This window comes from Hemitrygon akajei, chromosome 5, assembly GCF_048418815.1.
Source record: "Hemitrygon akajei chromosome 5, sHemAka1.3, whole genome shotgun sequence".
NCBI classification, from domain to species: domain Eukaryota; kingdom Metazoa; phylum Chordata; class Chondrichthyes; order Myliobatiformes; family Dasyatidae; genus Hemitrygon; species Hemitrygon akajei.
The window spans coordinates 141,304,054-141,327,104 of NC_133128.1; the positions used below are offsets into that span (position 1 = coordinate 141,304,054).

At 43.3% G+C, this 23,051-nt stretch overlaps 1 protein-coding gene across 6 annotated transcripts in view; it reads right to left on the bottom strand.

Annotated features, from left to right (window-relative positions):
* Positions 1-23,051, bottom strand: part of als2b (alsin Rho guanine nucleotide exchange factor ALS2 b) — a 146,128-nt gene that overhangs the window by 104,990 nt on the left and 18,087 nt on the right. For 4 of the 6 annotated variants that reach the window (XM_073046719.1, XM_073046716.1, XM_073046718.1 and 1 more), the window contains exons 2-4: positions 21,431-21,522; positions 12,719-12,873; positions 6,482-7,804 (exon numbers count right to left, since the gene is read on the bottom strand). In XM_073046719.1, coding sequence (XP_072902820.1) covers positions 6,482-7,804; positions 12,719-12,873; positions 21,431-21,450 — 1,498 coding nt within the window. In that variant the 5' untranslated portion in view covers positions 21,451-21,522. The remainder of the gene's footprint in view (positions 1-6,481; positions 7,805-12,718; positions 12,874-21,430; positions 21,523-23,051) is intronic. The other 2 variants (XM_073046720.1, XM_073046715.1) reach the window with 1 other exon arrangement.

The following is a 23,051-nucleotide window of genomic DNA, read 5'->3' on the forward strand; positions in this document are numbered from 1 at the left end:
GGGGGGATTTGATCGAGGTATTTAAAATGTTGAGAGGGATAGATAGAGTTGACATGAATAGGCTGTTTCCATTGAGAGTAGGGGAGATTCAAACGAGAGGACATGATTTGAGAGTTAGGGGGCAAAAGTTTAAGGGAAACACGAGGGGGTATTTCTTTACTCAGAGAGTGATAGCTGTGTGGAATGAGCTTCCTGTAGAAGTAGTAGAGGCCAGTTCAGTTGTGTCATTTAAGGTAAAATTGGATAGGTATATGGATAGGAAAGGAGTGGAGGGTTATGGGCTGAGTGCGGGTAGGTGGGACTAGGTGAGATTAAGAGTTCGGCACGGACTAGGAGGGCCGGAATGGCCTGTTTCCGTGCTGTGATTGTTATATGGTTATATGGTTATAACATTGTCTGGAATGAGATTCACAGCTTTTAGGAACCCATTGTTCAGAGCTGCACTCCAAATGAAATACACAATACATTTTCAGATGTATTGGTAGCCAAAGTCAATTGCTAAATGTATATGTCCTAAACCCAAAATCACTCTAACACCTATAACACATCTTCCAATCTCTTTGCAACACACACAAAATGCTGGAGGAACTCAGCAGGCCCAGCAGCATCAATGGAAAAAAAATACAGTCAATGCTTTGGGCTAAAACTTTCGACTGTACAGTACTTTTTTCCATAGATGCTGCCTGGCTTGCTGAGTTCCTTCAGCATTGTGTGTGTGTTGCTTGGATTCCCAGCATCTGCAAATGTTGTCTTGTGTACAATCTCTTTGACCCATTTCAGTCAGGAAGGCAGTATAGGAGTATCAGGACTAGCACTGCCAGACTGGCTAACAGCTTCTTCCCTCAGGCTGTGAGACTATTGAATACCCTGCCAACACCAAAGTCTCATCTCTAGGACAGTGAGTGGTTAACTATACTGTTAACTGTTTTCCTGTGCTGTGGACATCACATACATTTTGAATTACATTGTATTAAAGTACTTGTGGTAATATTTTGTTTTATGAGCTATGCCTGATTTATGTATTGTAGGTGTATTGTATTGTACATAGGTACAGTCAGATGACAATAAAATTGAACTTGAACTTGAGCTGGAGTTGGAAAATACTGACATGTACTACTAAAATTAGTGGAGAATGAAGGTCTGTAGTAGTGACTTCACTTTGAGTCACACAGCACTGAAACAAGCTCTCTGGCCCATCATAAACGCGAGAATGTGTGACCCTGTGGTGACCCACTTTCCAGCGCACTCGAACCGGCTCACAAGATGGCGTGTGCCGGCAGAGAGGCCGGCCCCAAAAAGGGCACCAGGCCTTCTTCACCAGCAAGGGGAAAAGCCCATGTGTGGGAAAGGACTGTGAATATGCATTCCTGCCCAGGGAGAGTGGAAACGGGAAGGCTTAAAAGCAAGGCTGCGAAGTTTGAATAAATCGACTGCAACTCACCGTCTGCGTGTCGTTATTTCAGCGCTGCGTGTAGCACACCGCTACAATTGGTGACCCCGACGATATTTGGACTGAAGATGAACGACACCGCAGCTGTTCATGCAGTTTCGTTAAAACTGCCAAGCTTCTGGACGCTGCGACCTCACCTATGGTTCCAACAAGCAGAAGCCCAATTCCATATTTGGCAGATAACCTCAGAGGACACACGTTACTACTACGTGGTGAGCTCCCTTGACCAGGAAACAGCGGCCCAGGTTGAGGAGTTCATACAGTCTCCCCCAGTGGACGGCAAATACACAGAATTCAAAGCCCTGCTCATAAGGACTTTTGGACTCTCACGGCGTGAGTGAGTTGCCTGCTTACTGCACCTGGATGGTTTGGGAGACAGGCCGCCATCGACATTAATGAACAAGATGCTGGCCCTGGCTGAAGGACACAAGCCCTGCCTCATGTTTGAGCAGGTGTTCCTAGAGCAGCTGCCCGAGGACATATGCCTGCTGCTGTCCGACGCGGATTTCAGCGACCCCCGGAAGGTGGCGGCCCAGGCAGATGTGCTGTGGAAAGCCAAGGAGAGAGGGGCGTTTGTCGCACAGATCACCAAGCCACGCGCCCAACAGCAGACCAGACCAGGCCCGGCAGCAAAGCCCACAAAACCCAGAGGCAGGAGTGCGGAGGCCAACAAACAATGGTGCTTCTACCACCAGTTGTGGGGCACAGAAGCCCGCCGCTGTAGCCCGCCCTGCAAATTCCCAGGAAATGCCAGGGCCAGCCACTGCTGATGGCTACGGCGGCTGGCCATCAGGATAGCCTCCTGTATGTCTGGGAAAAACAGTCGGGACGCCGCTTTTTGGTCGAAACCGGAGCCGAGATCAGCGTCTTACCTCCGACGAGTTACGACACCTGCAACAGAGAACCGGGACCCACCCTGAGGGCAGCAAATGGCAGCACAATACGTACCTATGGCACCCGCACGGTGCAGCTACAGTTTGGTTCCAGCCAGTTCACATGGGACTTCACACTGGCCGCCGAGGGCCAACCACTCCTGGGGGCAGATTTTTTGCGAGCTCACAGCCTGCTGGTTGACCTGCAGGGGAAGAGACTAGTCCATGCCAAGACTTTTCAAACGTTCTCCCTGGGTGTAGCCAAGTTGCCAGCCCCACACCTGGACTCCATCACGCTGTCCGACAACGAATTCACCAGAGTCCTGGCGGACTTCCCATCGGTTCTGGCGCCGCAGTTCATGGTAGACATGCCCAGACACGGAGAACAGCACCACATCCTGACTCAGGGACCACTTCTCCATGCCCATGCTTGAAGGCTTCCCCGGACAAGCTCTGACTGGTGAAGGAGGAGTTCAAGAGGATGGAGGAATTGAGGATCATACGGCGGTCCAACAGCCCATGGGCCTCCCCCCGCACATGGTGCCCAAAGCAACAGGGGGCTGGAGACCATGCGGCGACTATCGCAGACTGAACGAGGCTACAACACCGGACCGCTACCCTGTGCCGCACATTCAGGACTTTGCAGCAAACCTGCACTTTATTCTTTAAAATTTTTCTGATCGTTGACCAACTGTAGCCTAACGCTTTTCCAATGGCCGATGGCATTTCACCTCTTTCTGATCACTTTATTATTTCCATTTTATTTTCAATCGTGATCGTTTTCCAGAACAGAAACACTGTGGGTGGTGGGTACTGCCCGCAGTGTTTCTGTTCTGGAAAATGAAAACTTGAAACACAAGTTGGTGGACTTTAGGACCCGGCGGAGCTCAGGACCTGCCGCCCGCGGTGTTTCTGTTCCGGAAAATAAAATGGAAATAATAAAGTGATCCAATCCCCTGCGGATAAGGAGGGCCAACTGTACTTTTTGTTTTCTTTATCCAATGTTGATGTCCTTTAACATCCATAGTTGTTTGATTCATTCCTGCTTTCATGGGAACACACTGGCACTGAACTCCCATTACTTTATTATTAAGTGACTGTTACTTGGATGCAGACTTACCTGCTTCCAATCTATTTTTGCCAGGTCCTGTCATGTGGTACTGAAATTTCTCTTTTTCAGGACCTTAACTTCCTGCTTTTTTCTTTGCTACGTTGAAATTTAGAGTATAGTCAGTATCTCCAAACGATCCAATCACTTGCCTGATTACATCCCCTAAGATTAGGTCGGGTCCAGGACTATCAGTGCACTGGCTTAAAATGTTCTCCTGGATACAGCTTTAGAAATCCAATCCCCTCCATGTCTTTCACATTAAAATGAGCAAGTTGAAATTGCCGACTAATGTAACACTAGTAATTTTGCACCTCCTGGGATTTGCTTGCACATCTGCTACTCTACCTTAAACTGACTTTCAGGAGCCTGTGATACATATCCAGCAAAGTGATTGCATCCTCTTTGTTTCTACCTATATGGCCTTATTTGAAGAGATATCAAGACACCGAGGTTCTACATTTATGGATTGAACTATGGACTTTTTCAGTCTTAATGCTTTTTATATTCTGTGCTTTTGCCTGTTCTTTCTCATTTTTGTGTGGGGGAGGGGGATTTGGAGGAATTAATGTTCTTGTTGTGGTTTGTGCAGGGGAGGGGGTTTGGGGTCAATGTTCTAGTATTTGTTAGTTTTTTAGTGGGGGTGGGGAGACGGTTGATGACTGTGTTGCCATTATTTTTTTTGTGCGGTGGGGATGGGTTTGCTGTTCCTCTTTAAATGATTTCCATGGTTTTCTTTGTTTCATGGCTATCTGGAGAAGGTGGATCTCAGTTGTGTACTGCATACATACCTTGAAAATAAAGGAACCTTTGAAAAACTTCCCTTTTTGCTGTAGTAAAGGACTTTTCTTTTTCATCCCTCACAGCACACCTGAAGATTCTACACTTTGAAAGGTTGAGCTCCAACACTGCCCTTTTTTCAAACAAGTCTCTGTGAAAGTGTCAGACAGTGAACTACCATTCCCATGTGCAATTTGATGTTCCAAATTCATCTGCTTTACTATTCAGAACTGTGCATTAAAGTCAATGCAAGTTAAACTTACCCTAAATGTATTGGATTGATTTAGTTTTTCTCCTATGTTTGACTGTAAACAATTCCTCACCTCCATACATTGCACATCTACTGTACCAAATCCTTAATGCACTTGCAAACCCTAACTCAAGGATAGGCAAGTCGGATAGATTGCACTTGAACCACAGGTTGTATTAGTCCCTCCTTCCCAGAAACACTCCCAGTGATCCAGAAGACTAAAAGTTTGGCACCAACATGCTATGTCTTTAGCCACCCATTCATCTGACCTGCTCTCCATTTCCTGGAGCTTTTAGTATGTAGCACCGCTATGATAAAGATATTGCACTCTAATATGCAACTTACTCCCTTCAATATAAATTGCAAGATCTTGCCACTTTTTGTACCTGTGATATTAATACTAAAGTTGTTTACCCTCTCCTTTTAGAATACTCCATAACTACTCTGTGACTTGCTTGATTCTGGTTTGGGAGTTTTCCCAGATTCATGTCAGTGGCATCAGAAATACCTATTCTCCTCATTGCTACATCACTTATCACTGATGACTTTGTACTATTTATCTCGTACTGTACTCTTTTTTAAGGCTTAGCCATTCACAAAGGCCATGATTTTGCTTCTAGTTGGATTCTCCAGAGATACGTTAACCTCCACTGAGAAACAGTGGGAGAAATGAAGAAAGAGGTATATAAATGATAAATCTGGAGGTGATAAGGTGCTTTGAACTGAACAGAGAAAATACCATTAAAAGGCAAGTTGAGACATCTCAAGATATTCTTCACAAAGTGACTGACACTCCAACAGAGCAGTGAAACCAAGAAAGTTACGAATGAATTGAATACTAAAGAGTTTTAGTACTTCTGCGAATGGCCCTCTGCACCTGTAATATCCAACCCGAATATACCATATTGAGGCAGGCCATGAGATACTGCATCAAATTTTTGTTGACAGCTTGTGGATATTCCTACACCCAATTCCTGTGACACCCTGAATGACCTAGAAGCCCATATAATAGCTGTACACATAGGGTTCTGGAAAGAATAAGGAATAACGAGCAATAAGGAAACAGCATTTAAGCTGGAAGCAGACAGTAAATGTGAGACTGTTGAAATGAAATGCATTCACAATACATCGTGAACCCAACAGTTAGATAACTCACATCGGACATCATATATTCCCATCAGGCATAAAACAATGTTTTCTAACAACAGTTAGAAAACAATAAATTATCATAAATTTCTGTAGCTACCATACTGCCATTGTCCCTTATTCTAGCACTTTATTCGGTAGTGGCCACTGGGTGTATGGTCGTGGTCTTTTGCTGCTGTAGCCCACCCACTTTGAGCTTCAATGTGTAATGTGGTCAGAGATGCTCTTCTGCACACTGCTATTGTAATACATGGTTATTTGAGATAGTGTCACCTTCCTGTCAGCTTGAGCCAGACTGGCCTTTCAGTTCTCCTCTGACCTCTCTTGTTAACAAGATGTTCTCACCCACAGAACTATGCTCATCGGATTTTTTTTGTTTGTTTTTCACACCATTCTCTGTAAAATTTAGACTTATGTGTGTGGAAATCCCAGGAGATATTCAGAGATATCCAAACCACCTTGTCTAGCTCCAACAGTCATTCCACGGTCAAAGTCACTTACATCACATTTCTCCCCCATTCTGATGTTTGATCTGAACAACGACTGAGCCTCTTGAGCTTGCCTGCATGTTTTTATGCATTGAGTTGCTGCTACATCATCAGCTGATTGGATATTTGCAGTAATGAGCAGGTGCGCCTAATAAAGGGCTGTGAGATGACATACATAATACTGGGGACAGAGTGAAACTGAAATATACAACAAATGGGTCAGTGAAACTGAAAGTGGTAGGTGAGCAATTGATCTGCAGACTCAAGATCACTACAGCCTACACCTGTCTCTGCTGTGATGCTGAATGTTATCACTCCTATTTCTCCTGCACCTTAATGATTCCTTAGATACAGTCCTCAACATGACTGAACCATAAATTTACTTACAACTGTGCGTACCTTGAGATAGAAGTCCTGGTAGAGACAAGCGGCGACACATGCCCTCTGACCCTTGCTCTCGGATATCCCCCAAGCTGAAGCTTTTCTTGTCGGGCATGCACTCTTCACTTTTCATCCGCTCCTCCCTTGTCTCCTTGTGCTGGGTCCCACCGCTTGCCGTGCTGCTGCCACTGCTCTCTGGCAGACTTGGAGACTGGTAGTAGTAGTTCACAACCTTTCTGAAGGACAGGGCTTCATAAGTGGCTGCCATTCTCTCGCCAACCACTGAGGCGCAGGAAACCACCAGATTATTGAATGCCGATGGAGCCGCAGATGAAGGACTGACGGGACAGGCATCCTCCAACGAAGGTGAGTGTCGCGAGCATGGAAGGTGTGTGCTTTTCATGGGGTTGTCCTGCTGGGAAATGTCCGACAGTTTTCTGAGGTACTCCTGCACGGCCTTCTCATCAGGGTACTGAGAGCTCCTGGGTTTCGAGTTATTCAGGGCTCCGTTAGGCTCCAGTAGTGAATTGGATGTATTGCCATCCTCAGTTTTGCCTAGATATTGTGTCAATTCCACCTGATCGGCGACAGAGAGGACATGTTCGGGCTGCATGTTCTGAGGTAGTTCAGTGGCGTGAGACTCTGCGGTATGATTGGGAGGGAGAGAAGGGGAGTGGTTTTCTAGGTCTGACTGAGAAGGTTTGGGATCAGACTCGGACAGCACCATACCCAGGGGGCAGTAGTGACTGTCGGATATGATCACATGGTCTTCTTTGTCAGTCATGGTCAGCAGCAGCTGGTGGCAGTGGTGGCACTTTTCAGAGTTCTGTTTCTCATGGGGCGAGGGTCTCTGAACTAGCGCCAGGCTGTGGTGGGCACCGCAGGCGATCTGCACCACCACCCGGCCGGCCAGGTGCTCCAGCTTCTGAGGCTTTGCCACGGGGAAGGTTGCAGTGATGAGTCCCAGCTGGCAGCCGCTCCCCCAGGCCCAGACCTCCCGCCTCGACGACAAAGCCAATGTATGCTGCTCTCCGCAGGCCAGCTGCACTATTTGAGTCAGCTCAGGAGGGCTGGATTCAGGGTCAGAAATTGGGACCAGAGTGGGCGTGGGGACCTGCCTCTGATTCTCGATTGCACACTGACAGGATGAGTTCTCTCCCCACATGTACAATGCTCCATCCTTGGTCACGGCTCCACTGTGGTAGCTTCCAGCGGCTACATTAACCACGTGCAGACCGACTAATGCCTGCTCCAGCATAGGAAGTGCTGAATCTCTACTGTCACAGTCTGGTCTCCATGGGAAGTGCCCAAAACTGTAGACTTCGCCATCTGTAGAGGGAGAAAAAATTTCAGCCATCAGTTCATCAATCCAAATAATCTGCATTTAGAAGAAAAACTGCTCTTGGTAAATATTTGCAAAACTGAAGCAGGAACTGATGAGAGGGTTTAGGAGGTTGGGTTTGAAGATGTTCAAATAGGATGCAGAAGTGGATATAGAGAAACTCTTCAGTATGATATCCAGTTGGCTAAAGGCAATGATAGACCACAAAACCTTAAACTGCAGAAGGAGAATTGAGCCACTCAGCTCATCACGTCTTTTCCAGCAATCGTCATTGCTGATTTCTTATTCTCTCTCAACCCCATTCTCCTGCCTGCTCCCTGGAATCTTTAACGTCTTTACTACTCAAGAACCTATCAAACTTTGCTTTAAATACATCCAATGACTCAGTCTCCACAGCAATCATGGCAATGAATTCCACAAATTCACCACCCTCTAGCTAAAGAAATTGTTCCTCATCTCTGTTTCAAAGGGAACCTTCCATTCTGAGGTTGTGCCTCAGGTTCTAAACTTTCCCACAACTAGAAACATCCCCTCAACGTTTACTCTATCCAGATCTTTCCATATTTCATTGGTTTCACTGAGATACCCCCTCACCCTCCTAAACTCCAGCAAGCCTTGGCCCACAGCATCCTCACATAATAACCCTTTCATCTCTGGATCATTCTCGTAAACTTTCTCTGTACCCTCTTCAACACCAGTACTGTATATCCTTTTTTATATATGAGGCTCAGTACTGCTCTTCTTATATCCTGCAAATTAACCTTCAGAGAATCCTGCATGAGTACCTCCAAGTCCATTTGAACCTCTGATTTCGGAATTCCCTTTCCATTTAATAAATAGACTATACCTTTATTCCTTCTACCAAAATGCATGACTTTCCTACGCTGTATTTTATCTGCCATCTCTTTGCCCATTCTCCCAACCTATACAGGCAGACTTCCTGCTTCTTCAGCACTACCTATCTTTCACTTAACTTTGTATTATCCACAGATTTGACCACAAAGCCACCAATTCTGTTATCCAGATCATTAGTATATAATGTGAAAATTAGCAGACCCAGCACTGAACCCTGCAGACCACCAGTCACTGGCAGCCAACCAACTAAGCCCTCTTTACTCCCACTCTTTGCCTTCTACCAGTCAGCCAATCTTCTGCTCATGTTAGCACCTTTGCTGTAATACTATGATCACCTATCTTGTTTAGCATCATTGTGTATGGTCCCTAAGGCAATGGGAGTATGATGCATTAGAGGCTCGTGCTGAAGAACACTAATGTCTGCAATTGGGGACAGGATGCAGGGTTTATATTTGAAGAGTTAGACAGATACAGTGAAAGTCTGATAATTCACTATTTGACTATTATTACAGATTCTGCAAAGGTGTATTAATAATAGGGTTGTTGTGGTGGGATATTTTAATTTCCCAAATATTGATTGACATCTCCATAGAGTGAGGGCTTCAGATAGGGTGGAGTTTGTTAGGTGTATTCAGGAAGGTTTCTTGACACAATATGCAGATAAGCTTACAAGAGGAGAGGCTGGACTTGATCTGGTATTGGGAAATGAAACTGGACAGGTGTCAGGTCTCCCACTGGGAGAGCATTTTAGATATAGTGATCACAATTCTATCTCATTTATCATAGCATTGGAGAGAGATAGGAACAGACAAGTTAGGGAAACACTTAATTGGAATAAGGAGAAATATGAAGCTATCAGGCAGGAACTTGGAAGCATAAATTGGAAACAGATGTTCTCAGGGAAACGTACAGAAGAAATGTGGCAAATTTTCAGGGGATATATATAGGTACATTCTATATGGGATTCTGCATAGGTACATTCCAATGAGACAGCGAAAGGATGGTAGGGTACAGGAACTGCGGTGTACAAAGGCTGTTGTAAATCTAGTCAAGAAGAAAAGGGATGGGTTAGTAAATTTGCTGATGACAGAAAGGTTGGGGGTGTTGTGGATAGTGTGGAGGGCTGTCAGAGGTTACAGCAGGACATTGATAGGATGCAAAACTGGGCTGAGAAGTGGCAGATGGAGTTCAACCCAGATAAGTGTGAGGTGGTTCATTTTGGTAGGTCAAATAGGATAGCAGAATATAGCATTAATAGTAATACTCTTGGCAGTGTTGAGGATCAGAGGGATCTTGGGGTCCTAGTCCATAAGACACTCAAAGCTGCTATGCAGGTTGACTCTGTGGTCAGAAAGGCATATGGTGCATTGGCCTTCATCAACCATGGAATTGAGTTTAAGAGCCGAGAGGTAACGTTGCAGCTATATAGGACTCTGGTCAGACCCCACTTGGAGTACTGAGCTCAGTTCTGGTCACCTCGCTGCAGGAAGGATGTGGAAACCATAGAAAGGGTGCAGAGGAGATTTACAAGGATGTTGCCTGGATTAGGGAGCATGCCTCATGAGAACAGTTTGAGTGAACTTGGCCTTTTCTCCTTGGAGCAACGAAGGATGAGAGGTGACCTGATAGAAGTGTACAAGATAATGAGAGGCATTGACCATGAGGCTTTTTTCCAGGGCTAAAATGGCTAGCATGAGAGGGCATAGTTTTAAGGTGCTTAGAAGTAGGTACAGAGGAGATGTCAGGGGTAAGTTTTTTTTACAGAGAGAGTGGTGAGTGCGTGGAATGGGCTGCCAGTGACGGTGGTGGAGGCGGAAACGATAGAGTCTTTTAAGAGACTCCTGGATAGGTACATGGAGCTTAGAAAAATACAGGGCTATGGGTAAGCCTAGGTAGTTCTAAGGTAAGGACATGTTCAGCACAACTTTGTGGGCCAAAGGGCCTATATTGTGCTGTAGGTTTTCTATGTTTCTATATTCAGAAGTCCCAGTGGATCAGCCTGTGACACATAGTGGCACTAACTCAACTTCCAGGTTCACTGAAAAATATACTATTCCACTGGATAAGATTTTAAAACAGAGCTTTACTATATAAGAGTCATAGGGTTTGGTGGGGGTAGTTAGGACCATGAGCACTGAAGAATGCAAATACTGAATTTACGTGTCAGTTGTTGCTTAACCAGCAGTTTTGTACTTTTTGACCCCATGTAGTTCAGTGAGTACAGAGTTATTGATCAGCAAGAGTCAAACTGAGTTTGGATATAGAGATTTGGAAGAGATTAAAATGGTCAAATGGTCAAACATGCCATTTGGGAGTCTGGCTTGAATTATATTGGAATAACCAAGACTAGAAATAAAAACTATAGCTTGAAAATCAAAACAAATATCAATCACCAAATCTCTTGAACATATTCTGTTGTTTGCTGTCATTATGACTGACACTGGGCCTCTCATCTTTAATACCTTTTGGATTACAGATATCTAGCAATATCAGATTTTAAATGAACATCTGGCCAAGCATCAGTTGTCACTTGTAGAAGAGTTCTGCCATCCTTGAACAGGGAGGTGATTCCTAAACATATTACTAAAAGAACAGAAAATGCTCGATATGTTCAGCAGGTTGCCCTGCTTCTGTGGAGAAAGAAACTCAGTTAATATTTCAAGACAATGATCTTCCAGTTCAGCGGTGTTTCGATTTTTAGCGGCTGTAATATTCTCAGTGTCACACAATACAAAAACAGAAACTTCTGATCACAACTTCCACGCTGACCATCAGCATCCTTTTATACTAATCCCACATCATCATTCCTGCACATCCAGGAATGAATAGGAATTGCTCGGAGCAATTTACAGCGACTAACGAATCTCCTGACCCATAGATCTTCGGGCTGTGGAAGGAAACCGAAGCACTGGAGGAAACCCACACACAGTTACAGGGAGAATGCACGAACTCCACACAGAGATATCCAGAGGTCGGGTTTGAATCTGGGTTGTTGTACGTTGTGAGGCAACAGCTCTGCAAGCTGAAGCATTGTGCTGCATCCAAAGCTTTATTTAGTGGCACTGGGAAGACCCACCCTGTTATATTGGGCAGGTAACCATCAACTCAGTTGGAGAGGTTGATCTTAAGAAGATCTTGAGAGGCTTAGGAATGTATCTCACCGTTCCAACATTGCCTTCTATTTTTCCAATCTCCTCATTCATCTCCCATTATCTGCATCTTCAAAAATCATTTAGAATTAACTACCTTTTACCGCCCTCTTTCAACCACCATTTGTGTCAGTCTTCCAGTGAGCAATGGGATCAATGTTGAGGGTTGAATGACTCAAGCGGGGACATAAGACAATGATTTTGGTTCCTTTGTGTGTAACCACTGGAATCTTGTCTCATCCAGGACTTAGAGGCATGCAAGCAGTAGAGGGGTTAGAAGGTGGTCAAGAGGCACAACTGGATATAGATTCAGTTAATGTTACTGAGAAGAGGAATTGCAGCTTAACAGGAACAACAGTTGTTATTTGTCTAGAGAGGCTGTGGAATAGGTGGAAAACTGGAATATTGGAGTAGGACTGCAACTTCACTATTCAATCATCTGTAAGTCAGCTTCAGCTTTTGATTCAATTCCTTTGAAATCCCTATCCACCAAAAATCAAAAAGAAATGCTTTCAAATTCAATGAACCATAAAACGTTTAGGGAGGGAGCTCTGGATTTCCATTTCTCTTTGTAAGTGAGGCTGTTTCCTTAACTCATTTCTGAAAGGTCTGTGCCTGTACTCAGAAAGGGTGGTGACAGATATAGTGAATTCTGGCAAGAGACGACATGCTAATCATCACACGTTATCTTGTCACATCACATTACAATTGCACTGCCCTGTCCATTGCATCTTGTAGGCCAGCAACGACGTCGATGGAAGTTCGGCATGTCTGGTTCACATTTGCCAGCTTATCCCCTTGCAAAGGTACTATCGCTGCCCACCACACACTCCCACCCTGCGGCAGTCTTACAACCTCCTGCTTTGCATGTTGAGTCACTCTGCTTGGCCCACTCACCTTCGGTCAGGAATAGTCCGTGTTCTGTTCCCAGGGCAGCCTGTAACACAACCTTTCCGCCAAAACCAGGCAGCAACTCCGGGATTTCAGAGCTACCATACCCTCTCCAGATATGTAGAATGCCCCGCTCCGGAGGATTCTCTTGCTCTTTCAGGCTGTACAACATTAAACAGAAAAAAACATGCTAAAACATCTTTAAAAGCTAAACCACATTTTTATTAAGAAATCTTCCCTCTGTGTATATTGTCTCTGTATCTTTGTTCCCTTCTTTCCTCCTGGTTTATTTTATTTGTATCAACCCGATGAGATGAGAGCCAGCACATGACTTGTTGTTGTGTGATACACTTCCAAGTCTATCACACTGCAACAACCTCTAACTGGTAGTTTAAACCAGCTTTGATAGGGATCCTGTCTGTAATCAGACAATACTCATCCCAGTTCCTTTGCTGGAAGGAGTGATGTTTTTTATCTCCCCCTCCTAACCCTCTTCCTGCTCCTCTGTCTTGTGACAGCCTGGTCTAGAAGTTACTTGGAATTTATCCAACAGCATAGTTTGCAACCTTTTACCCAATGATTTAATTCAAAAGTGTAGTCTCTGATGTTCTGGTCACAATGTGACAGCTAATACGCTAACAGGAGCTCAGACAAGCAGCAACAAGATTCATTATTTTTTGTGAAAGTGATTGTGATACAGAGAAGTGATTTGGGGTATGGGAAGAGCTTCCCTGCTATTCTCTGAAACATTGCTGAAAGCTCTCTATATTCAACTAAGGATACAGACCAAGAATTAGTATAATGAATTATATGTAAGATGGCTCCTCAAGAAGTGCACAACTCCCCTAATAAACAGAACATCACCAGAGGTTATGTTTAACTCCTCGAATGGACTTGAACACACAACTAGGTTGGGCAGGTTGAGTGACTGAATGAACACTGGTAAATGGTAAATGTAGGAAGTCTGAGTTATGAACTCCGCTAAGAGGAATTCATTATCAGAGGAATAATTAAATGGTAAAAGATTGCAGATGAGCAAAATACTGTGTTATGTACATTCACCCCAGAGTTGGATGCTGACTTGTGTTATCCCAGTTAGGGAGCACTGTGGTAGTGTAGCGGTTAGCATGACACTATTACAGTGGGGGGGGGGGGGGGGGGTGTTGTCAGAGTTTGGAATTCAATCCCAGTGTCTGCCAGGAGTCTCTGTACATCGTTCCTGTGGAACGTGGAGGTAAAAAACCAGGTGCTCCAGGTTCCTCCCACAGTCCAACAATGTACCAGGTAGGTTAATTGGTCATTATAAATAGTCCTGAGATTAGATTAGGGTTAAATCAGGGCTGTTGGGAGGTGCTAGCAACATAGCTCAAAGGGCTGGAAGAACTTATTCTGCGCCATATCTCCAAATAAAAATAAAAACAAATAAGTGATGGAGATTCTCCGAGTTGAAACACTAACTTTGTTTCTCTTTCCACAAATGCTGCCTGTTTCCTGAGTGTTCCCAGCACTTTTCATTTGTTACTAGAAATGAAGTAAGAGGAACCTCAGTGAAAGGCTTTAAGTACCATAAGTACAAGAGAGATGCTAGTTCCTGTTCTTTGCAGGATTTTTTGGAACAGTAACTTAAAAAATCAAGGAGTGGTTTAAAAGACTAGCCTTCCTCTGAGTACGGAAAACTAACTGGTGATTAAGGTACTTAGGAACTGGTTCCAGGAGCTAAGTTATCGATGAAATTGGGGGAAGATGAGACAGGGGAATGAATATTAAATGATTCAATATCTAAGGTTTGAACCTGATGCCATGTTGAAGATTGACACAAAGTCTAAGGTTGGTGAACATAAAGGAAGATGTATTGACAGTGCAGGTGCCCTGTGTCTATTTTCTATCCATGTATCTAGTTTCTGTCTGTATTATAGTTTGTGGTGCGTTTATTATGGTAATCTGTCATGTGGGTTGGGCTGTGGTAGAAGCAAATGAGTATAGTTGTGTACTCTCGTTTTGTTAGTTGCTAAGTTTAGTCTAGTGAGAGTGAGTAAGCCACAGGGAATTCTGGTGGAACGTAGCAGGCCAGGCAGCCTTCGTCCTGATGAAGGGTCTCGGCCTGAAACGTCGACAGTGCTTCTCCCTATAGATGCTGCCTGGCCTGCTGCGTTCCACCAGCATTTTGTGTGTGTTGCTTGAATTTCCAGCATCTGTAGATTTCCTCGTGTAAGCCACAGGGAATGATTTTTTTGTGTTAACTGTTAATTGGAACGTTATTAGACCTCTTAAATGCATATAGAATGCTAATTGGAACATTATTGGAATGCTAATTATGCTTAGTATCACTCAGTTATATCACTAATTTAGTTGAGTTAGTTCTTTTACCACTACAAGATCATTTGTGTTGCTGGTTTTGTAATAAAGGACTGGATGTACCTTTTATGATTTGGAAATTTGTTATTTGAAAATGGGCCATACAGTGTTGATTACCTTGCATAGTCCTCCAATGGTTTTGGTTTGTTTTCAAATAACCGCTATATTTTGTTATACCAAACGAACACCAGTCTATGGCAAAGGACTGCCTTGGACCCACTGGCAAAATGGGAATTGCAACACTGAGAAGAACACATCGGAAACTCAAGCAGCTTCTAGTAGGATTATTTGCGATTCATGTTGTGTATTTGTGGTTCGAACAGTTTTGAATGGTCAGCACTGCCCATCCACACGGGACCATTGCTTGACTGTGTGGTGATTGCCTAAGGGATCATCACTTTGATTTATTAAAGTGCTGAAATATTCCAGTTGTTGACGTTTGAATTGAAGGTTGTTCGTTCGGTCTGGTTTAAGTGCAGTGTACATGTGGGCAGTTTGTTCACTACATTTACTCAATCGAATAACACCAGTGCTGCAGGCGAACAAAGAATTAATTGCAAGTTGTGTAATGAGAGAAAATATCATGAGTGTATCAAAGCATGGAATTGGCATCAGCAACCCTACAGTTAGGGCTTGCAAAAGAGAAATTAAGGCTAAAGCTAAGGATAATCCACTCAAAAGTCTTCAAAAAGAGTATGAAACAAATGTGAACAAAATTATGATTTAATACCATCAATTAATGATCTTATGAAAATTAAAGAAAATGCCTTGCAAGTGCAATCTTGCCTTGAGGATTTGACTAATCTCTGTGGTTGCTAATCTCAAGGCCAAACAAAAAAAAACAATATTTTTCAAACATTGATTGCTATTGCATTGCATTCGTAAAGGATATGAAACAATGGTGACCCAAGTATGTTATATTGAAGATCACGTTGCTGCATCAAGTGAATATGTGTCTCACCTTCCATCACACAATATTTCCCAAATTCCAAGGCATGTTTTGACTATGCATAGAGCAGGTGACCCACAAGATGACGTGAAACTGAATGACAGTGTGTCTAATGTCAGCACTCGAAGCTCTGTTGCAAGAAGAACATTTTCTGTATCTACTACCTCCTTTGCATGCATTAAAATGGAGGCTGATCTAGCTGCATTAATCACATGTCAATAATTATTCAAGGACCAACATGCTCTGGAAAGCAAGTGGAGCAGATGGAAGAGCAAGAAGTGTATCTACAGAAAAGAAAGAAACAGCTTAAGTTAGAGGAAGAAATTGCTGCACAAATGGCTAAAGTTAATAGGCTAAGGGCTTCAAGTGTGGCAAGTACTACAAGTACTCCAGCAGGACAGTCTTATGGTGTGAGTTCTATATTGAAAAGGCATAAAGAAAAGCAATAAACACCCAATGTGAATGCTGATTTATTCAATCATCATGTGTCTATGAAACATGATCAATACTCCCAAGAGGTAGTTCAGGGTGTTTACTTTCATCCTGCACTAATGAGGCATTCTGAGCCAACATCACGTCCAACAGCTCAAAGTCCTCAAGGTGACATTACAGCATGGAAACACTCTTGTTTTAGATGGTCGGGGTCAAAATAATACTATTGATATTATAAGGAAGCCAAATGAATTAACAACCTTATTGATACAACAGTAACACATTTCATCTTCGCCTAAAAGAGAGATTCAAATCTTCGATGGAAATCCATTGCTGTATCATGCATTTATGAGGGCTTTTGAAAGCAGCGTTGAAGGCAAGGCTAACAGCTATTGTGACTGCCTCTACTTCCTTGAACGGTACACTTGAGGTTGCCCTAGAGAACTTGTCAGAAGTTGCCAGCTTGTTGATTCTAAGAAATGGTATCTAAAAGCTAAGACTTTACTATAAGAACATTTTGTAAATGAACAGAAAATTGCATCCGCCTACATGCAAAAGGTTCTTTCTTGGATGTCTATCAAGTCTGAAGATGTGAAAGCTCTTCAAGACTGCAGAGCTTTTCTTAGAGGCTGTTGCAATGCCATGGAAGAAGCGCAGTACATGTCTGAACTGGGCATGCCTGCTAATATGTAGTTTGTCATAAAGTAATTGCCCTACTTAGGAATAAATGGAGAAAAATGGTCTGTAAACTGCAAGAAAGGCACAACCCTTTCTCTGACATTGATTTTATAGAAAGGCAAGTAAAGATTGCTGCAGACCCAGTGTTTAGGGATATACCAGATGCTGCATCACCAGCAATAAGCAAAGGTGTGAACAAAACTAAGTCACAACTTCATTCTGTGGCTAAAGGAAGCAGCTTAACCACTGCTGAGGCCACTGTGAGAAGTAAAGCTAAAACTGAACCTGGAACAAAAGGAAGGGAAATAGTCCCGTCAGCCAAAAAGGATAGTCTGTTCTGCAAGGGTGAAAATAGACTGAATTTGTGCCCTCAGCTGTAAATAAGGGTTCAAAGTGAGAAGGTTGCCTTACTAAAAGAAAATAGTGTCTGCTTTGGCTGTTTGTGTACAGGACACATCAGCAAGAATTGCAGGAAGCAGCTTTTATGCACTGTATGCAGTGGTAAGCATCCCAGCATACTTCATATTCACTCTGACGAAATCAAAACAAGCTGTAAAGTAATCAGACACAGTAGTGAGTAGAGCCCTGGTATCTAATGGCCTTACAGGGGCTGGTAATCATGACTACAAACTTCCCATAGTTCTAGTACAAGTGAAGTCTAAGAAGGGTAACAAGATAGTGGTTACTTATGCTTTCCTAGATCAAGGAAGCACAGTGGTCCTCATGAACAAGCTCAATCTCGCAGGAAAAAGGACCCACATTCTCTTACCCACTATGGGTCAAGAGAAGATCATGAATAGCTACATTGTTTCATGATTGGAAGTGGCTGGATTAGACAGTGAAAACTATTGTGAACTACCTAACATCTATACACAGTATAGTACACCTGTCCACAAATAGAACATTCCACAATAGAGGGATTTCCAGGGACGGTCTCACCTGAAACATGTCCATTCGCCAGAGATTGAGCTGCTGATAGGGACAAATATTCCTAAAGCATTGGAGCCATTGCAAGTGATTCAAAAGGATTGCAAGGGACAAAACTTGTCCTCCAGAAGATCAGAATGGTAATCTATGTGTGGAGCCAAAACAGATGGGGGAGGTTTTCAATGGAATTTTGCATTTGTATTTACTCGGGAGATGAATATAGAGTCTATAGAAGTGAGGTAAGGCAGCAGTGAGGCCATGGACCCTATACTGATTACAGAGGAGGAGATGTTTACAGTCTTGAGGCAAATTAGCGTGGAGAAATCCACAGGCCATGACAAGGTGTTCACTTGACCATACAGGAGGCAAGAACAGAAATGCAAGGGCTTAGCAGAGGTACTTAAATCATCCTTAGTGACAGGTGAGGTACCGGAGGATTGGAGGATAACTAACATTGTTCTGCTGTTTAAGAAAGTCTCTAAAAATAAACCAGGAAATTACAGGTTGGTAGCCAGGCATCAGTAGTGGGAACGTTATTGAAAGGTATTCAAAGAGACCGGATATATGAGTGTTTGGATGGACATGGACTAATTAGGGATAGTCAGCATGACATTGTGCATGGTACATTGTGTCTAACCAATCTTACAGAGTTTTTCGAGGAAGTTACCAAGAAAGCTGATGAAGGCAAGGCAGTGGATGTTATCAACATGTACTTCTGCAAACAATTTGACAAGGTCCCGAATGGGAGGTTGATCAAAAAGTTTCAGTTGCTTGGAATTCAAAATAAGGTAGTAAATTGGATTAGACATTGACTTTGTGGGAGAAGCCAGAGAGTGGTGGTAGATGGCTGCCTCTCAGACTGGAGGCCTGTGACTAGTGAAGTGCCACAGGGATCGGTGCTGGGTCTATTGTTGTTTGTCATCTATATCAATAATCTGGATGATAATGTGGCGAACTGGATCAGCAAATTTATGGATGACACCAAAATTGGTTTAAGATGGCGCTGCTGAACCTCAGTAACTTCTGGCTGGTTGCTTACGAAACAACGAAAACAACTAAATACTTTATTAATCACACTTTTTCTGGCAAACAATCATCACAAATAATAGGCTGTAACTTCCCTTTGGACTTGGAGGCAATTCGATGTGGTGGAACTGAGGCAAATTGATGCAGTGGGCCCATCGCTGAGAACAACGAAGACCTGAGGTTCAATCAATTTAAGGGCCATGCTGAAGGTGGAATCAAGGCAGCAAGGTCTGGGCACCTTTGACTAAACTTAATATTTGGATGGAGACTTAAGATGATTGAACCCAATTCTGGACGTTGATTTAAGCACTAGGCCCAATTGGAAAGTTTAGGTACAGGCCAAATCAAAGCAGTAGGGTTCAGGCCCCAGAGCGTATAAGCAGCAATGGAACTCGATGTTCGGACACCAATTTAAGCGTCGGGCTGATTGAAAAGGTCAGGGTGTTGGGGCCCGAGTCAAGGGACAGGCTGGGTCAGATCACTGTTCCATGACTCAACTCTGCGCTGAACTATAGGACTGTCCTTGCAGACTTCAATTCAAAATGCTATTTGCTTGTGGTTACTGTCTGCATGGTGTGCTTTCTCTCTCTGTACATTGGGTGTTCGATGGTCTTTTTTTAATCTGGGTCCTTTTGGGTTTCTTTGTTTCATGTCTGCCTAGAAGGAGACAAATCTCAAGGTTGCATAATGTATATATATTTGAGTAATAAATGGACTCACGTTGATGGGAGTAGACAGTTTAAATAGTTTGGGCAGACTAGGCAGGCCAAAGGGCCTGTTTCTGTGCCGTATTTTTCTATGACTCTATGATTTGCAGTGTTAATGATGGAACCTACACAATTAGAACAATTTTGGCTGGGACTGTGAATGGACCACTGATAGGAGACCTTTGTGATGGAAGAAACTGCACAGCCGAGCTGACAGTTAACAGGATCTGAGTTTTCAACTTGGATGACCTTTGGCAGCAGCAGTTTAAGACAGACTTTTCTGAACGCAGGATGAACAACCTAGTTTGTCAAAAGAAGATCACAAGTTCATGAAACTGGTTACGAATTCTGCAAAACTGGCATAAGGTCACTACCAGATTTTCTTACCTTTGAGAAAGAAAGAAGTTAACATGCTAAATAATAGCAAGATTACTGAACAGCATGCTCTAATTCTGAAAGAGGTTTAAGAAGGATTTGTCATTTCACACTGACTACACAGCTTTCATGAAGGATGTCATCTCCAAAGGTTATGCTGAAAGACTGCCAGCAGAGGATCTGGAACTCAGTGATGGGAAAGTCTGATATATTCCACATCATGATGTTTATCACCCCAGAAAAGGAAAATTGTGTTGTGTTTGATCGTGGAGCAACTTTTTAGGGAATATCACAATGTTCAGCTTTTACAGGGACCAGATATTACTCGCTCACTGATTGCAATTGTAACCAGATTCAGAAAAGAACCAGTGGTGACCGTGGCAGATATTAAATCAATATTCCATCAGGTTAAAGTACTAGCAGAAGATGCAGATCTACTGAGATTTCTTACGTGGTCTAAAGGTGACCTCAGCCAAGATATGGTAGATATCAGAATGGTGGCACATCTCTTTGGAGCAACTTCATCATCAAGCTGTGCCAACTTTGCTCTTAGGAAATGCATGGAAGACAATGAAAAACAGTTCAGCTGTGATATGGAGAATAAGGTTTTGCATTGCTTCTATGTTGATGACTGTCTTGTGTAAGTGTCCTCCGAGGAAGAAGCAGTGTATATCAACACCTTCTTCCATTTGTGCTAGAGTTGGCTTTTGACTCACAAAGTGGATAAGCAACAGACGTAGTGTTCGGATACCAGAAGAGCAAAGAGCAAAAGACATGAAGGATTTGGATTTGGATCAAGATATTCCTTCGGTGGAGAGGTGTGCAATGGTGCATTCAGTCTGATACTTCAAAGTTTAAGATCACGATCTCAGTCTGGTTTTGCTATCTGCTAAGAAGATCCTACAAAACCGATGTAAGAAAGGGCTTGGCTGGGATGACACTATACCAACATCAGTTGCTTATGAGTGGACAAGCTGGTTGGAAGAACTCTGCCAGTTGAAAAGCTTCAACATTATTAGATGTTTGAAACCCTTGGATTTTGGAGTAGTTATTGCTGCACAGTTATACTGCTTTGCAGACACAAGCAAATGCGGCTATGAAGCAGTGACCAAACTATTGATGCATAACACATGTTTTCAGATGCACGGTATAAAGATTTGGGAAAGCTATTTTTGTCATCAGGTACATTTTCCCCAGCGTCTTTCCTGGTTCTAGACTCCCACATTTCCTCATCCCGATCCAATAAAAGCATTCAGATGCAAATATTACCTTGTGTCCTGGCCAGCCATTAATAGGCGTTTCCCTCACTGCTGTCCATTTCAGACCTTTACAGCTCTTCATTAAATTCCATGGGGTTTAACCTTGAGACAAGAAAGAATTATTCAAATTACACAACAAAATACCATATCCATCAGACTTACTTCCAAATTACTTACCATTCAAATTCTTATTCATGTTCCCACTTGACTCTGAAAGCAAGTACTGTTCACCCTCCCTTACAAGATCTGTTATCAGTAGCCATGCCTTCCAAACATCTACTCATGATCTTTCTCTGTCATGAAGACTATTTGCCAGCTTTTGGCTTCCAGACCTCATCAGGTTGTCTAATGTTTTATACTTCCCAATGCATTATGATCTTTTTGCAACTTCTCATTTTAACCTTGCCATTTAGATCTCTATCCCTATTATGGGCCTGAAATGATCATCATCATGGTTCTTGCAACATGTCTTTTTGATTCTGTTAATAGGTCACAATTCCTTCTTCTTTCTTGACTTAAAACAGCTGAACATGTCATCCCCCAAAGTGCTGACTGACCAGTGGTCCAGAGCCAGTCTACTTGCAACGGAAGTGTCCTATTTGTGTGAGCTTTTTGCCCCATGCCTTCTCCATCTCGATGATCAGATTCAGATTCATTTATTTATCGAAACACACTGTACAGTGAAATGCATTGTTCGCATTAATAACTAACACACCCAAGGATGAGGTGGGGGCAGCTCGCAAGAGTCGCCACATATGCCCACCACCCACCATGCTGGGCAAAACAACATAGGATACAACAAAACAGAACATACCAATCGACAAAGCAACACTAGCAAGACAAGCCCTGTCCCTCCCTCCCACCCACGCACATACACAGTCCTCTAACCTCAGGGTAGGCCGACTTCAGCCTCCAGCGGACTCATGCATTTGCAGGCACTGGGCCTTTGACTTCCCCAGCAGACTTGCAGAGATCTGCAGGCTTTAGGCTTCTGGCCATTGGACGTCAACTTCCAGCTCTATAAACTGCTGATCACACCTAAGTCTCAGCCTGCCTACACTGAAGTATTTATCCTTGATTTTGGTAAATTGAGACTCCATCTTCTTTCTCTCACCATTCTCATCCTAATTAGTCTCTAGTTGTACTCTACCTGTAAATTTAACTGCATCCTGTACGAAGGGTCTCGGCCTGAAACGTTGATAGCGCTTCTCCCTATAGATGCTGCCTGACCTGCTGCGTTCCACCAGCATTTTGTGTGTGTTGCTTCATCCTCTGTATTGGTTTCTGGTCATTGAACACCTTCATCTTAAAATTGTTATTCTTTTTTCAAATCCCTTTAAGTCTCCAATCCCTATGTTTCAATGTGGATTCTTTAGTTCTATACAGCCTGCTGACATCTCTGCATTCTTCCACCTCCAGTCTCTTGTTCATCCACCCTCCTTCCTTCCCGCCACCATTAGTAGCCATGGTCTCAGTACCAAGGTTTGGAATTTCCTCTCTTGCGTTCTTCTCCTCTCTCTCTCTCTCTCTCCCTCATTTGAGATGCTCTGTAACCTCTACCCCAGTTTCTAGTTTTTATTTACTGTATGAGCTTGCTCAAGAGAAATGTCTTTGGTGTTTTATTACTAAAA